At 41.1% G+C, this 18,085-nt stretch overlaps 1 protein-coding gene across 1 annotated transcript in view; it reads left to right on the forward strand.

Annotated features, from left to right (window-relative positions):
* Nucleotides 1-18,085, forward strand: part of CUL9 (cullin 9) — a gene marked incomplete in the record, with an annotated part of 1,346,550 nt that overhangs the window by 378,380 nt on the left and 950,085 nt on the right. The window contains 1 exon segment of the mRNA XM_053712774.1: nt 1,588-1,825. Coding sequence (XP_053568749.1) covers nt 1,588-1,825 — 238 coding nt within the window.

An 18,085-nucleotide genomic window follows, 5' to 3' on the forward strand; every position in this document is an offset into this window, starting at 1 on the left:
TTGTTATATCCTATAGGGTGCACTGGCCTCCCCTCATTATATCCTATGGGGTGTGCTGGCCTCCCCTTGTTATTTCCTATAGGGTGCGCCGGCCTCCCCTTGTTATATCCTATAGGGTGCGCCGGCCTCCCCTTGTTATATCCTATAGGGTGCGCTGGCCTCCCCTTGTTATTTCCTATAGGGTGCGCCGGCCTCCCCTTGTTATATCCTATAGGGTGCGCCGGCCTCCCCTTGTTATATCCTATAGGGTACGCCGGCCACTCCTTGTTATATCCTATAGGGTGCGCCGGCCTCCCCTTGTTATATCCTATAGGGTGCGCTGGCCTCCCCTTGTTATATCCTATAGGGTGCGCCGGCCTCCCCTTGTTATATCCTATAGGGTGCGCTGGCCTCCCCTTGTTATATCCTATAGGGTGCGCTGGCCTCCCCTTGTTATATCCTATAGGGTGCGCTGGCCTCCCCTTGTTATATCCTATAGGGTGCACTGGCCTCCCCTCATTATATCCTATGGGGTGTGCTGGTCTCCCCTTGTTATATCCTATAGGGTGCACTGGCCTCCCCTTGTTATATCCTATAGGGTGCGCCGGCCTCCCCTTGTTATATCCTATAGGGTGCTCCGGCCTCCCCTTGTTATATCCTATAGGGTGCGTCGGCCTCCCCTCGTTATATCCTATAGGGTGCGCTGGCCTCCCCTTGTTATATCCTATAGGGTGCACTGACCTCCCCTTGTTATATCCTATAGGGTGCGCTGGCCTCCCCTTGTTATATCCTATAGGGTGCGCTGGCCTCCCCTTGTTATATCCTATAGGGTGCGCTGGCCTTCCCTTGTTATATCCTATAGGTTGCGCTGGCTTCCCCTTGTTATATCCTATAGGGTGCGCTGGCCTCCCCTCGTTATATCCTATAGGTTGCGCTGGCCTCCCCTCGTTATATCCTATAGGTTGCACTGGCCTCCCCTTGTTATATCCTATAGGGTGCGCTGGCCTCCCCTTGTTATATCCTATAGGGAGCGCTGGCCTCCCCTCGTTATATCCTATAGGGAGCGCTGGCCTCCCCTCGTTATATCCTATAGGGATCGCTGGCCTCCCCTTGTTATATCCTATAGGGTGCGCTGGCCTCCCCTTGTTATATCCTATAGGGTGCGCTGGCCTCCCCTCGTTATATCCTATAGGGTGTGCTGCCATCCCAGAGGGTTCACCATGCTTCTTTGTTCTATGCTAGTGGCTGCAACGTTCTGGCCTTATGTGCCAGATGGTGTGCCATCCTCCTTGTTTTATCCCAGTGGTACAACATTGTGCTGTGTTGGCATGTCCCTGTATCACTGTCCTGCCATGCCTGGGAGGGGTCACCAGGTTTGGCATTGTTCCATTTTGGGGTGACCCCAGAAGGGCCATTCTACGGTACTGGGATGTCCCCAGGGCAAACCTCCTGCCCTTTCAGGAAGAAGGGCCTATATCTGTGCAACTTGCTTTCTTGTCTTGTTAAAACCTGTGGATTTCCAGTTTTAGTTCCATGTATTTCCTTTATGCTGTTACCTAGATCAGTTGGCCACTGTGCAATGATTACCTCCTTTCTTATGTCTTTCAGATGGGACCACATTGATGGCTGTGCAGGACATGGATTTGCAGAGCTTGCTGTGTGTCATGAAGGTTAACAAGATGTGTAGAGAGCTGCTCCCTTCTCTGGAGCGTTGTGTTTGTGACAACCTACCATCCCTTTCCTTTGAAATATCCGAGCTTCTAACAGATGCAGACTTCTTTATGAATCTTCTGGCCAGCTTGGAACAGCTCAGATCGGAGAAACGCCTGCAGCTCTCTTTAGTCAGGTGAGAAGAATGAAGTCTCCTCTCTATATACATGTGACAGACGTCAGTGATCACTCTCTCTATATACATGTGACAGACGTCGGTGATCACTCTCTCTATATACATGTGACAGACGTCAGTGATCACTCTCTCTATATACATGTGACAGACGTCAGTGATCACTCTCTCTATATACATGTGACAGACGTCAGTGATCACTCTCTCTATATACATGTGACAGACGTCAGTGATCACTCTCTCTATATACATGTGACAGACATCAGTGATCACTCTCTATATACATGTGACAGACGTCATTGATCACTCTCTATATACATGTGACAGACGTCAGTGATCACTCTCTCTATATACATGTGACAGACGTCAGTGATCACTCTCTCTATATACATGTGACAGACGTCAGTGATCACTCTCTCTATATACATGTGACAGACGTCAGTGATAACTCTCTCTATATACATGTGACAGACGTCGGTGATCACTCTCTCTATATACATGTGACAGACGTCAGTGATCACTCTCTCTATATACATGTGACAGACGTCAGTGATCTCTCTCTATATACATGTGACAGACGTCAGTGATCACTCTATATACATGTGACAGGCGTCAGTGATAACTCTCTCTATATACATGTGACAGGCGTCAGTGATCACTCTCTCTATATACATGTGACAGACGTCGGTGATCACTCTCTCTATATACATGTGACAGACGTCAGTGATCACTCTCTCTATATACATGTGACAGACGTCAGTGATCACTCTCTCTATATACATGTGACAGACGTCAGTGATCACTCTATATACATGTGACAGACGTCAGTGATCGCTCTCTATATATACATGTGACAGACGTCAGTGATCACTCTCTCTATATACATGTGACAGACGTCAGTGATCGCTCTCTCTATATACATGTGACAGACGTCGGTGATCACTCTCTATATACATGTGACAGACGTCAGTGATCACTCTCTCTATATACATGTGACAGACGTCAGTGATCACTCTCTCTATATACATGTGACAGACGCCAGTGATCGCTCTCTATATACATGTGACAGACGTCGGTGATCACTCTCTCTATATACATGTGACAGACGACAGTGATCACTCTCTCTATATACATGTGACAGACGTCAGTGATCTCTCTCTATATACATGTGACAGACGTCAGTGATCACTCTCTATATACATGTGACAGACGTCAGTGATCACTCTCTATATACATGTGACAGACGTCAGTGATCACTCTTTCTATATACATGTGACAGACGTCAGTGATCACTCTTTCTATATACATGTGACAGACGTCAGTGATCACTCTTTCTATATACATGTGACAGATGTCAGTGATCACTCTCTCTATATACATGTGACAGACGTCAGTGATCACTCTCTGTACACACATATATATTTATGTCTGCGTATACAAACACACGTACTTACCTACTTATATCAGGTGAGAAGAATGAAGTCTCCTCTCTATATACATGTGACAGACGTCAGTGATAACTCTCTCTATATACATGTGACAGACGTCAGTGATCACTCTCTATATACATGTGACAGACGTCAGTGATAACTCTCTCTATATACATGTGACAGACGTCAGTGATCACTCTCTCTATATACATGTGACAGACGTCATTGATCACTCTCTCTATATACATGTGACAGACGTCATTGATCACTCTCTCTATATACATGTGACAGACGTCAGTGATCACACTCTATATATACATGTGACAGACGTCAGTGATCACTCTCTCTATATACATGTGACAGACATCAGTGATCACTCTCTCTATATACATGTGACAGACGTCAGCGATCGCTCTCTCTATATACATGTGACAGACGTCAGTGATCACTCTCTCTATACACACATATATATTTACGTCTGCGTATACAAACACACGTACTTACCTACTTATATCAGGTGAGAAGAATGAAGTCTCCTCTCTATACATGTGACAGACGTCAGTGATCACTCTCTATATACAAATATATATTTCTTTCATGTAATTAGCAAGAGTCCATGAGCTAGTGACGTATGGGATATACATTCCTACCAGGAGGGGCAAAGTTTCCCAAACCTCAAAATGCCTATAAATACACCCCTCACCACACCCACAATTCAGTTTTTACAAACTTTGCCTCCTATGGAGGTGGTGAAGTAAGTTTGTGCTAGATTCTACGTTGATATGCGCTCCGCAGCAAGTTGGAGCCCGGTTTTCCTCTCAGCGTGCAGTGAATGTCAGAGGGATGTGAGGAGAGTATTGCCTATTTGAATTCAATGATCTCCTTCTACGGGGTCTATTTCATAGGTTCTCTGTTATCGGTCGTAGAGATTCATCTCTTACCTCCCTTTTCAGATCGACGATATACTCTTATATATACCATTACCTCTGCTGATTCTCGTTTCAGTACTGGTTTGGCTTTCTACAAACATGTAGATGAGTGTCCTGGGGTAAGTAAGTCTTATTTTCTGTGACACTCTAAGCTATGGTTGGGCACTTTATTTATAAAGTTCTAAATATATGTATTCAAACATTTATTTGCCTTGACTCAGAATGTTCAACTTTCCTTATTTCCAGACAGTCAGTTTCATATTTGGGATTATGCATTTAAATTATTCATTTTTTCTTACCTTCAAAAATTTGATTATTTTTTCCCTGTGGGCTGTTAGGCTCGCGGGGGCTGAAAATGCTTCATTTTATTGCGTCATTCTTGGAGCGGACTTTTTTGGCGCAAAAATTATTTTCCGTTTCCGGCGTCATACGTGTCGCCGGAAGTTGCGTCATTTTTTGACGTTATTTTTTGGTGTCTTTCTCATCATTTTTCTTGGCATTCTTTTAGAATACCGAGAATTTTACAGTTTCTTCAGGATGGTTTAGATAAGGGTTTGTCCGCAAGTTCCTTGAAAGGACAAATCTCTGCTCTTTCTGTTCTTTTTCACAGAAAGATTGCTATTCTTCCTGATATTCATTGTTTTGTACAAGCTTTGGTTCGTATAAAACCTGTCATTCAGTCAATTTCTCCTCCTTGGAGTTTGAATTTGGTTCTGGGGGCTCTTCAAGCTCCTCCATTTGAACCTATGCATTCATTGGACATTAAATTACTTTCTTGGAAAGTTTTGTTCCTTTTGGCTCTGAATTATCTGCTCTTTCTTGTGAGTCTCCTTTTCTGATTTTTCATCAGGATAAGGCGGTGTTGCGAACTTCTTTTGAATTTTTACCTAAAGTTGTGAATTCCAACAACATTAGTAGAGAAATTGTGGTTCCCTCATTATGTCCTAATCCTAAGAATTCTAAGGAGAAATCGTTGCATTCTTTGGATGTTGTTAGAGCTTTGAAATATTATGTTGAAGCTACTAAGTCTTTCCGAAAGACTTCTAGTCTATTTGTTATCTTTTCCGGTTCTAGAAAAGGCCAGAAAGCTTCTGCCATTTCTTTGGCATCTTGGTTGAAATCTTTAATTCATCTTGCCTATGTTGAGTCGGGTAAAACTCCGCCTCAAAGGATTACAGCTCATTCTACTAGGTCAGTTTCTACTTCCTGGGCGTTTAGGAATGAAGCTTCGGTTGATCAGATTTGCAAAGCAGCAACTTGGTCCTCTTTGCATACTTTTACTAAATTCTACCATTTTGATGTATTTTCTTCTTCTGAAGCAGTTTTTGGTAGAAAAGTACTTCAGGCAGCTGTTTCAGTTTGATTCTTCTGCTTATAATTTCATTATTTGAGATTAAACTTTTGTTTTGGGTTGTGGATTATTATTATTTTTCAGCGGAATTGGCTGTCTTTATTTTATCCCTCCCTCTCTAGTGACTCTTGCGTGGAAGATCCACATCTTGGGTATTCATTATCCCATACGTCACTAGCTCATGGACTCTTGCTAATTACATGAAAGAAAACATAATTTATGTAAGAACTTACCTGATAAATTCATTTCTTTCATATTAGCAAGAGTCCATGAGGCCCGCCCTTTTTTTGTGGTGGTTATGATTTTGTATAAAGCACAATTATTCCAATTCCTTATTTTATATGCTTTCGCACTTTTTTATCACCCCACTTCTTGGCTATTCGTTAAACTGAATTGTGGGTGTGGTGAGGGGTGTATTTATAGGCATTTTGAGGTTTGGGAAACTTTGCCCCTCCTGGTAGGAATGTATATCCCATACGTCACTAGCTCATGGACTCTTGCTAATATGAAAGAAATGAATTTATCAGGTAAGTTCTTACATAAATTATGTTATTTACGTCTGCGTATACAAACACACATACTTACCTACTTACATCTGGTTAGAGGAATGAAGAATCCTCTCTATATACATGTGACAGACATCAGTGATAACTCTCTCTATATACATGTGACAGGCGTCAGTGATAACTCTCTCTATATACATGTGACAGACGTCAGTGATCACTCTCTCTATATACATGTGACAGACGTCGGTGATCACTCTCTCTATATACATGTGACAGACGTCAGTGATCACTCTCTATATACATGTGACAGACGTCAGTGATCACTCTCTCTATATACATGTGACAGACGTCAGTGATAACTCTCTCTATATACATGTGACAGACGTCAGTGATCACTCTCTCTATATACATGTGACAGACGTCAGTGATCACTCTCTCTATATACATGTGACAGACGTCAGTGATCACTCTCTCTATATACATGTGACAGACGTCTGTGATCACTCTCTCTATATACATGTGACAGACGTCAGTGATCACTCTCTCTATATACATGTGACAGACGTCAGTGATCACTCTCTCTATATACATGTGACAGACGTCAGTGATCACTCTCTCTATATACATGTGATAGACGTCGGTGATCACTCTGTATACACACATATATATTTATGTCTGCGTATACAAACACACGTACTTACTTATGTCAGGTTAGAAGAATGAAGTCTCCTCTCTATATACATGTGACAGACGTCAGTGATCACTCTCTCTATATACATGTGACAGGCGTCAGTGATAACTCTCTCTATATACATGTGACAGGCGTCAGTGATAACTCTCTCTATATACATGTGACAGACGTCAGTGATCACTCTCTCTATATACATGTGACAGACGTCAGTGATCACTCTCTCTATATACATGTGACAGACGTCAGTGATCACTCTCTATATACATGTGATAGACGTCGGTGATCACTCTGTATACACACATATATATTTATGTCTGCGTATACAAACACACGTACTTACTTATGTCAGGTTAGAAGAATGAAGTCTCCTCTCTATATACATGTGACAGACGTCAGTGATCACTCTCTCTATATACATGTGACAGGCGTCAGTGATAACTCTCTCTATATACATGTGACAGACGTCAGTGATCACTCTCTCTATATACATGTGACAGACGTCAGTGATCACTCTCTCTATATACATGTGACAGACGTCAGTGATCACTCTCTCTATATACATGTGACAGACGTCAGTGATCACTCTCTCTATATACATGTGACAGACGTCAGTGATCACTCTCTCTATATACATGTGACAGACGTCAGTGATCACTCTCTCTATATACATGTGACAGACGTCATTGATCACTCTCTCTATATACATGTGACAGACGTCATTGATCACTCTCTCTATATACATGTGACAGACGTCAGTGATCACTCTCTCTATATACATGTGACAGACGTCAGTGATCACTCTCTCTATATACATGTGACAGACGTCAGTGATCACTCTCTCTATATACATGTGACAGACGTCGGTGATCACTCTGTATACACACATATATATTTATGTCTGCGTATACAAACACACGTACTTACTTATGTCAGGTTAGAAGAATGAAGTCTCCTCTCTATATACATGTGACAGACGTCAGTGATCACTCTCTCTATATACATGTGACAGATGTCAGTGATCACTCTCTATATACATGTGACAGACGTCAGTGATCACTCTCTGTACACACATATATATTTATGTCTGCGTATACAAACACACGTACTTACCTACTTATGTCAGGTGAGAAGAATGAAGTCTCCTCTCTATATACATGTGACAGACGTCAGTGATCGCTCTCTGTATATACATGTGACAGACGTCAGTGATCACTCTCTCTATATACATGTGACAGACGTCAGTGATCGCTCTCTCTATATACATGTGACAGACGTCAGTGATCACTCTCTATACACACATATATATTTATGTCTGCGAATACAAACACACATACATACGTACATGGTGACAATATTTCCATTAACTCTAATCCTGTAAGAAATAGCACTAAATGAGAACAAATGATTAACTCACAGACTAGATAGAAGTCCAGCACAACTTACTGTATACAAGGGAAGGGGCCTGAGATAGCCACACACAAGAGAGAATATATTTAGTCTATAGGACACCAGGGGATCTGTCAGAATGTTTAGCGGTGTTAGACTATTATCTAGCTGATGTAAATGACTGTAGGGTTCAGATGTAAGCTCTGGGCATATTATGCCTGCTTGTGTATTTGGCATCACTTTCAAAGCTAATTATTTTATATAGTGGGTGGTTTATAGCCTCTGAGAAAGTTTGATGGAGGAATCTCCTTGTATCTTAAGTTTCTTCAGTCTCTAACTATGTGGGGTTAGATAGGCAGAACGGGGGCTACGCTTTAGTGTTTATTATACTCTGCTGAAGGTTTAACCCCACTCTGTACAGCATTCTGTCAGCTACACTTATTCTCTTTTCTTGGTAGCAGCTGTTTGCCATGAACATACCAATCACTTGTCTTAAAGGGACACTGGACCCACTTTTTTTCTTTCGTGATTCAAATAGAGCAGCAATTTTAAGCAACTTTCTAATTTACTCCTATTATCAAATTTGATTCATTCTCTTGGTATCTTTATTTGAAATGCAAGAATGTAAGGTTAGATGCCGGCCCATTTTTGGTGAACAACCTGGTTTGTTCTTTCTGAATGGTGGATAAATTCACACACCAATAAACAAGTGCTGTCCAGGCTTAGATGCCTTCTTTTTCAAATAAAGATAGCAAGAGAATGAAGAAAAATTGATAAATTAGAAAGTTGCTTAAAATTGCTGCTCTATTTGAATCACGAAAAAGAAAAAATTTGGGTTCAGTGTCCCTTTAAAGGGACATGATACTCATATGCTATATCATTTGAAAGTAATGCACATAACTGTAAACAGCTGACAAGAAAATATCACCTGAACATCTCTATGTAAAAAGGAAGGTATTTTATCTCAGTGTCTTCATCTCACCAGTAAGTGCTGGTGCTCTACTTTAGCTGCTGTCCAGCTGCAGGTTGAAAAAAATAATAGCCAATCAGCATCAGCTGTGCTGAGATCATACAATGTTTTACTGTCATCCAAAGAGATTTTAGTGAAATCTCACAAGATTTCATAGTAAATTCTTTAAACTTAAAATGGAAGTCCCAGGACTAGCATCCTGATTGGTTACTGAAACTCCCTTTACAATGGGATGTGGCTACTAAGAAAATGTTGAGGTAAAATATTTTCCTTTCTTTCTAATGACACGATGACCCACGGATCATCTAATTACTATTGGGAATATCACTCCTGCCCAGCAGGAGGCAGCAAAGAGCACCACAGCAAAGCTGTTAAATATCACCTCCCTTCCCTCCAAACCCAGTCATTCTCTTTGCCTGCATTAGAGCAAGGAAGTGGTAAAGTTAGGTGTTAGAAAAAGATTCTTCAAGCAAGATTTTATTATTTAAGTAGTGCAAGAATGTGCTGCTTTGTCCTAGGGTGTAGCCGTAGTCCATATCAGTCTCTTCAGTAGAGCAGTGGTGGCTTTAGAGCAATGGGAACTTGTGGGGTATAATCGTTACTGATGCTGTCCTATTTCTAAAGCCTGAATAAGATTATTCAGTCTTTGCTTTTTTCCACAGGTCCATGTGAAGGGATCTTGCCTCTCAAACCTAGTGAGCTGCCTTGCTGCCGGGCAGATGTATAAATGTAAGTGCTGACTTTTTATTTTCTGGGGTCGTACATTCAGAATAAAAGATGGCACTTTAATATAAATTATATAATTTGGGACATAATATAATGATTCTCTTATGACTTGGAGAATAATTATTTGGGCAGTAATAGCAGGCACTGGGGACGAGGAGCAGGCTCAGAGGTGGTGTTTTTAACTTGTGCAACGATAAAACGGCATTACTATGGTTTTAAAAGACCTGAGGGAAGTTTTGTTTTCTTCTTGTAACGCCCACGATGGACGGGGCTAACGGAAGCGCCAAAATTTGTTGAGCACTTCCCCCTCATAGTTCCGGTGTTCTGTGACACAGAAGACTTCGTTTCAGTGTTTGCCAGTATTGCGGACCTCATCTCCAGAATAAATTGATTGAGTCCGGATCATCTAACAGCCTATAATCTCCGGTGTTAGTCAGGCAGGTAAGCACCTCAGCAAAGTTAAGCTGAGGTGTAAAGGTGTCCGGAGTTTTTTATTACTACTTATGTCATTTTATTTTCTTGCCATGAGTCCATGAGCTGGTGACGTATGGGATATACAATCCTACCAGGAGGGGCAAAGTTTCCCAAACCTCAAAATGCCTATAAATACACCCCTCGCCACACCCACAATTCAGTTTTACAAACCTTGCCTCCTATGGAGGTGGTGAAGTAAGTTCGTGCTAGATTTCTACGTTGACATGCGCTTCTCAGCTTTTTTGAATCCCGATTCCTCTCAGAGTACAGCAAATGTCAGAGGGATGTGAAGAGAGTATCACCTATTGAATGCAATGATTTTCCTAACGGGGGTCTATTTCATAGGTTCTCTGTTATCGGTCGTAGAGATTCATCTCCTATCTCCCTTTTCAGATCGACGAGATACTCTCAATTTACCATTACCTCTACTGATAACTGTTTCAGTACTGGTTTGGCTATCTGCTATATGTGGATGGGTGTCTCTTTGGTAAGCATGTTTTTTATTACTTAAGTCACCCCAGCTATGGTCTGGCACTTTATGCATTTATATAAATTTCTAAATATATGTATTGTACTTATATTTGCCATGAGTCGGGTTCATGTATTTCCTTGTGCAGGAAATAAACATATTAGGAAATATGTTTTTCATGTAATTTGTAATAGTTGTCAAACTTTTACATGCAGAGAATGTATCCATCAGTAATAGTACATTGCCAGTTGCAGTTCCTTCAACTTCTAATGTACATGATATACCTATGAATTTTAAAGAATTTGTTACTGATTCTATTCAGAAGGTTTTGTCTGCATTTCCGCCTTCTAATAAACGTAAAAGGTCTTTTAAAACCTCTCAAAGTTGATGAAATTTCAAATAACCGACAACATAATGATTTATCCTCCTCTGATGAGGATCTATCTGATTCAGAAGATCCCTCCTCAGATATTGACACTGACAAATCTACTTATTTGTTTAAAATAGAGTATATTTGTTCTTTGTTAAAAGAAGTGTTAATTACTTTGGATATTAAGGAAGCTAGTCCTCTTGACATTAAGACTAGTAAATGTTTAAATGCTGTTTTTTAAACCTCCTGTGGTTACTCCAGAGGTTTTTCCTATTCCTGATGCTGTTTCTGATATGATTTCTAAGGAATGGAATAAGCCAGGTACTCCTTTTATTCCTTCTTCAAGGTTTTAAAAATTGTATCCTTTACCAGCAATTTCTATAGAGTTTTGGGAAAATATCCCCAAAGTTGATGGGGCTATTTCTACTCTTGCTAAACGTACCACTATTCCTAGTACTTCTTTTAAAGATCCTTTAGATAGGAAACTTAAATCCTATCTAAGGAAAGCCTGTTTATATTCAGGTCATCTTCTCAGGTCTGCAATTTCTTTGGCTGATGTTGTAGCTGCATCAACTTTTTGGTTGGAGAATTTAGCGCAACAAGAATTGGATTCTGACATATCTAGCATTGTTCGCTTACTGCAACATGCTAATCATTTTATTTGTGATGCCATTTTTGATATCAAAATTGATGTTAGATCCATGTCTTTAGATTTTTAGCTAGAAGAGCTTTATGGCTTAAATCTTGGAATGCTGATATGACATCTAAGTCTAGATTATTATCTTTCTTTCCAAGGTAATAATTTATTTGGTTCTTAGTTGGATTATATTATTTCAACTGTTTCTGGAGGAAAGGTTTTTTTTTTCTGCCTCAAGATAAAAAACCTAAGGGTAAATCTAAGGCTTCTAACCGTTTTCGTTCCTTTCGTCAAAATAAGGAACAAAAATCTAATCCTTCCCCCAAGGAATCTGTTTCCAATTGGAAGCCTTCCTCAAATTGGAATAATTACAAGGCTTTTAAAAAAAAACAAAGTCTGCTCCTAAGTCTGCATGAAGGTGCGGCCCTCATTCCAGCTCAGCTGGTAGAGGCAGATTAAGGTTTTTTAAGGATTTTTGGATAAATTCTGTCCAAAATCTATGGATTCAGAGCATTGTCTCTCAAGGGTATCGAATAGGATTCAGAGTAAGACCTCCTGTGAGAAGATTTTTTTCTCTCACGTATCCCAGCAAATCCAGTAAAAGCTCAGGCTTTCCTGAAGTGCGTTTCAGACCTGGAGTCTTCAGGGTTAATCATGCCGGTTCCTTTTCGGGAACAAGGTCTGGGGTTTTATTCAAATCTATTCATTGTCCCAAAGAAGGAAAATTTATTCAGACCAGTTCTGTATCTGAAAATTTTGAATCGTTATGTAAGAGTACCAACTTTCAAGATGGTGACTATAAGGACTATTCTACCTTTTGTTCAGCAAGGACATTATATGTCTACAATAGACTTGCAGGATGCATACCTTCATATTCCGATTCATCTAGAACATTATCAGTCCCTGAGATTCTCTTTTCTAGACAAGCATTACCAATTTGTTGCTCTTCCATTTGGCCTAGCAACAGCTCCATGAACCTTTTCAAAGGTTCTGGGTGCCCTACTCTCTGTAATCAGAGAGCAGGGTATTGCAGTGTTTACTTATTTGGACGATATCTTGGTACTAGCTCAGTCTTTACGTTCTGCAGAATCTCACACAAATCAACTAGTGGTGTTCTTCAAAAACATGGTTGGAGGATCAATTTACCAAAAAGTTTGATTCCTCAGACAAGGGTCACCTTTTTAGGTTTCCAGATAGATTCAGTGTCCATGACTCTGTCTCTAACAGACAAGAGACGTTTGAAATTGGTTGCAGCCTGTCGGCACCTTCAGTCTCAATCATTCCCTTCAGTAGCTATCTGCATGGAGGTTTTTGGTCTAATGACTGCAGCATCGGACGCGATCCCCTTTGCTCGTTTTCACATGAGACCTCTTCAGCTTTGTATGCTGAACCAATGGTGCAGGGATTAAACAAGGATATCACAATTAATATCCTTAGATCCCAATGTTCGACTATCTCTGACTTGGTGGTTAGATCACCATCGTATAGTTCAAGGGGCCTCTTTTGTTCGTCCAACCTGGATTGGGACACAACAGATGCGAGTCTTTCAGGTTGGGGAGTTGTCTGGGGATGGAACTCTGTGCAATTCTCAGAGCTCTTCAGTTTTGGCCTCTATTGAAGAGAGAGACGTTTATTTGTTTTCAGACAGACAATGTCACAACTGTGGCGTATGTCAATCATCAGAGTGGGACTCACAGTCCTTAAGCTATGAAAGAAGTATCCTGGATACTTGTTTGGCCAGAATCCAGCTCCTGTCTAATTTCTGCAGTAACTTCCCAGGTACCTGTCCAGGTCCAGGGATCCTCAGGTGGAAGCAGTGGATGCATTGACACTTCCTTGGAATTATCAACTTGCCTATATTTTTCCGCCTCTAGTTCTTCTTCCAAGAGTGATTTCCAAGATGATCATGGAGCAATCATTTGTGCTGCTGGTGGCTCCAGCATGAGTTCACAGGTTTTGGTATGCGGATCTTGTTTGAATGTCCAGTTGCCAACCATGGCTACTTCCACTAAGGCCAGACCTATCTCAAGGTCCGTTTTTTCCATCAGGATATCAAATCATTAAATTTGAAGGTATGGAAATTGAACGCTTAGTGCTTAGTCATAGAGGTTTCTCTGACTTAGTGATTAATACTATGTTACAGGCTCATAAATCTGTTTCTAGGAAGATTTATTATCGAGTTTGGAAGACATTTATTTTATTTTACAGTTTCTTCAGGATGGTTTGGATAAAGATTTTTCTGCAAGTTCCTTGAAGGGACAAATCTCTGTTCTTTCTGTTTTATTTCACAGAAAGATTGCTAAGCTTCCTGATATTCACTGTTTTGTGCAGGCTTTGGTCTGTATCAAGCCTGTCATTGAATCATTCTCTCCTCCTTGGAGTCTTAATTTGGTTTTGAAGGCTTTACAGGCTTCTCCTTTTGAGCTTATGCATTCTTTGTATATTAAACTACTTTCTTGGAAAGTGTTGTTCCTTTTGGCCATCTCTTCTGCTAGAAGAGTTTCTGAGCTATCTGCTATTTCTTGTGAATCTCCTTTTCTGATTTTTCATCAGGATAAGGCGGTTTTGCGGACTTCATTTAAATTCTTACCTAAGGTTGTGAATTCTAACAACATTAATAGAGAAATGTTTGTCCCTTCCTTGTATACTAATCCTAAGGTTTCTTTGGAGAAATCCTTACATTCTTTGGATGTGGTGAGAGCTTTGAAATATTATGTTGAAGCTACTAAAGATTTCTGGAAGACTTCTATTTGTTATCTTTTCTGGTTCTAGGAAAGGTCAGAAAGCTTCTGCCATTTCTTTGGCATCTTGGTTAAAGCTTTTGATTCATCACGCTTATTTGGAGTCGGTAAATCCCCGCCTCAAAGGATTACGGCTCATTCTACTAGGTCTGTTTCTACTTCCTGGGCTTTTAAGAATGAAGCTTCAATTGATCAGATTTGCAAAGCAGCAACTTGGTCTTCTTTGCATACATTTACTAAGTTCCACCATTTTGAGGTTTTTTCTTCTTCAGAAGCAGTTTTTGGTAGAAAAGTTCTTCAGGCAGCTGTTTCAGTTTGATTCTTCTGCTTATAATTTCAGTTTTTTTCTTTTACATTATAAGATTAAAACTTATGATTTGGGTTGTTGATTAATTTTTTCAGCGGAATTGGCTGTCTTTATTTTTTATCCCTCCCTCTCTAGTGACATTTGCATGGAGTTCCACATCTTGGGTATTGCTATCCCATACGTCACTAGCTCATGAAAGAAAACATAATTTATGTAAGAATTTACCTGATAAATTAATTTCTTTCATGTTGGCAAGAGTCCGTGAGGCCCACCCTTTTCTTCTATAAAGGTAAGACTAGTCCACGGCTTCATCCTTTACTTGTGGGATATTATCCTCCTGCTAACAGGAAGTTGCAAAGAGCACCAGAGCAGAGCTGTCTATATAGCTCCTCCCTTAGCTCCACCCCCCAGTCATTCTTTTTGCCTTCTCTAAGTACTAGGAAGGGTAAAGTGAAAGAGGTGATAAAATATTAGTTTTTAATTAATTCAAGCAAGAGTTTATTTTAAATGGTACCGGTGTGTACTATTTACTCTCATGCAGCAGATGGATGAAGACTGCTGCCTGGAGGATGATGATCTTAGCATTTGTAACTAAGATCCATTGCTGTTCCCACAGAGGCTGAGGAGTACAGGAAACTTCAGTGTGAGGAACGGTTTCATGCTATGCAGCAATAAGGTATGTTCAGTCATATTTTTCTCGAGAGACTGTGTATTTCAGAAAGGCTGACATTATACCCAGGAGGGTAAGGGTAAGCAGTAATCCTAGAGCTAAAAGAAGGGCATTACTTACCCTTGCATATGGGGCCAATTACAAATGTGGTTGACACTGAATTGCAAATGTTTGGGAGCAAACGTTTTTTGACTGGGGAGTGCTTTAACGTTTTTGTGGGCAATAACGTTTTGGGCAGCTTTATTAAGGACACACATGGCTTAACTTTTGGGTCTCAGAACCCACATGGCTAGTTATAACCGCTCTGGTGCGGTTATGTAAGGCTGTGGAGACATCGAGTGAGATGGGCGGGGCCTATTTTCGCGCCTCAGATGCGCAGTTAGTTTGATCAGCAAGCAGCAAGCTCTAACTCCTGAGGGCCCTGGTGTGTGTTTTGGGCCAAATCAAAGCTTTTACCCCACATTTTCACAGGGCTGTGGCAAGGTGCTGAGAGGGTTTTTTCCGGATCTGGGACTATTTTCGATCCGGTTTGCAAATTAAGGGGTTAATTGTTAAAAAATTTTGTTGTGCAATCTTAACTACCTATATTGTGTCTACATACAAAAGTTTGAAAAATGTGATGCATGTTTAGGCTGTTTTGCAAAACGTGTATGCTTTTTTTCTCTTAAAGGCTCAGTAACGTTTTTTAAGATTGTTCTTTTTTATTCACTAAATAAAGTGTTTTCATGCTTGTTTGTAGTCATTACTGGCCTGTTCAACATGTCTGACATTGAGGAAAGTAAATGTTCAATATGTTTAGAAGCCATTGTGGAACCTCCACTTAGAATGTGTCCCTCATGCACTGAAAGGTCAATAAATTGGAAAGAACATATTTTAGCTACTAAAAGTATGTCGCAGGATGATTCTCAGTCAGAAGAGAATCAGGTTTTGCCATCTAATTCTCCCCAAGTGTCACAAACGTTAACGCCCGCACAAGCGACACCAAGTACTTCTAGTGCGTCTAATTCTTTCACCCTGCAAGATAAGGATAAGACGAATAAGATGAGGACCAAAAAAAATATTTTTTGTTCCTTTCGGAAGTTCAAAGGTGGTCCCTCTACCTCTTTCACTGCCGCAAAGCAAGAGGGGAATTTTGCTCAATCGAAGTCAGTCTGGAGACCTAACCAGACTTGGAACAAGGGTAAACAGGCCAAGAGGCCCGCTGTTGCCACCAAGACAGCATGAAGGGGTAGCCCCCGGTCCGGGACCGGATCTAGTAGGGGGCAGACTTTCTCTCTTTGCTCAGGCTTGGGCAAGAGACGTTCAGGACTCCTGGGTTTAGAAATAGTAACCCAGCGGTATCATCTAGATTTCAAAGATTCTCCCCCAAGGGGGAGATTCCATCTTTCTCAATTGTCTGTAAACCAGACAAAAAGAGAGGCGTTCTTACGCTGTATAGAAGACCTCTATACCATGGGAGTGATCTGCCCAGTTCCAAAAACAGAACAGGGGCAAGGGTTCTACTCCAATCTGTTTGTGGTTCCCAAAAAAGAGGCAACCATCAGACCAATTTTGGATCTCAAGATCCTAAACAAATTCCTCAGAATCCCATCCTTCAAGATGGAGACCATTCGGACTATTTTGCCAATGATCCAGGAGGGTCAATATATGACCACCGTGGACTTAAAGGATGCGTATCTACACATTCCTATCCACAGAGATCCATCACCAGTTCCTCAGGTTTGCCTTTTTGGACAAGCATTACCAGTTTGTGGCTCTTCCCTTCGGGTTGGCCACAGCTCCCAGAATTTTCACAAAGGTGCTAGGGTCCCTTCTGGTGGTTCTAAGGCCGCGTGGCATAGCTGTGGCGCCTTATCTGGACGATATCTTAATTCAGACGTCAACTTTCCAACTAGCCAAGTCTCACATGGACATCGTGGTGGCTTTTCTAAGATCTCACGGGTGGAAGGTGAACGTACAAAAGAGTTGACTTATCTCTCTCACAAGAGTTCCTTTCCTGGGAACTCTGATAGATTCGTTGGACTTGAAATTTTTTCTGACAGGGGTCAGGAAATCAAAATTTTTATCCATCTGCCGAGCTCTTCATTCCGTTCCTCGCCCGTCAGTGGCTCAGTGTATGGAGGTAATCGGCTTAATGGTAGCGGCAATGGACATAGTTCCGTTTGCTCGCTTGCATCTCAGACCACTGCAACTTTGCATGCTCAAACAGTAGAATGGGGATTATGCAGATTTATCTCCTCAGATACATCTGGACCAAGAGACCAGAGACTCTCTTCTTTGGTGGTTGTCACAGGATCATCTGTCCAAGGGAATGTGTTTCCGCAGGCCAGCGTGGGTCATAGTGACGACGGACGCGAGCCTATTGGGCTGGGGTGCAGTCTGGAATTCCCTGAAAGCACAGGGATTGTGGATTCAGGAGGAGGCTCTCCTCCCGATAAATATTCTAGAACTGAGAGCGATATTCAACACGCTTCAGACGTGGTCTCAGCTGGCTTCGGCCAGATTCATAAGATTCCAGTCGGACAATATCACGACTGTAGCATATATCAATCATCAGGGGGGAACAAAGAGTTCTCTAGCGATGATAGAGGTTACCAAAATAATTC

This window comes from Bombina bombina, chromosome 4 (genome assembly GCF_027579735.1).
Source record: "Bombina bombina isolate aBomBom1 chromosome 4, aBomBom1.pri, whole genome shotgun sequence".
Taxonomy (NCBI): domain Eukaryota; kingdom Metazoa; phylum Chordata; class Amphibia; order Anura; family Bombinatoridae; genus Bombina; species Bombina bombina.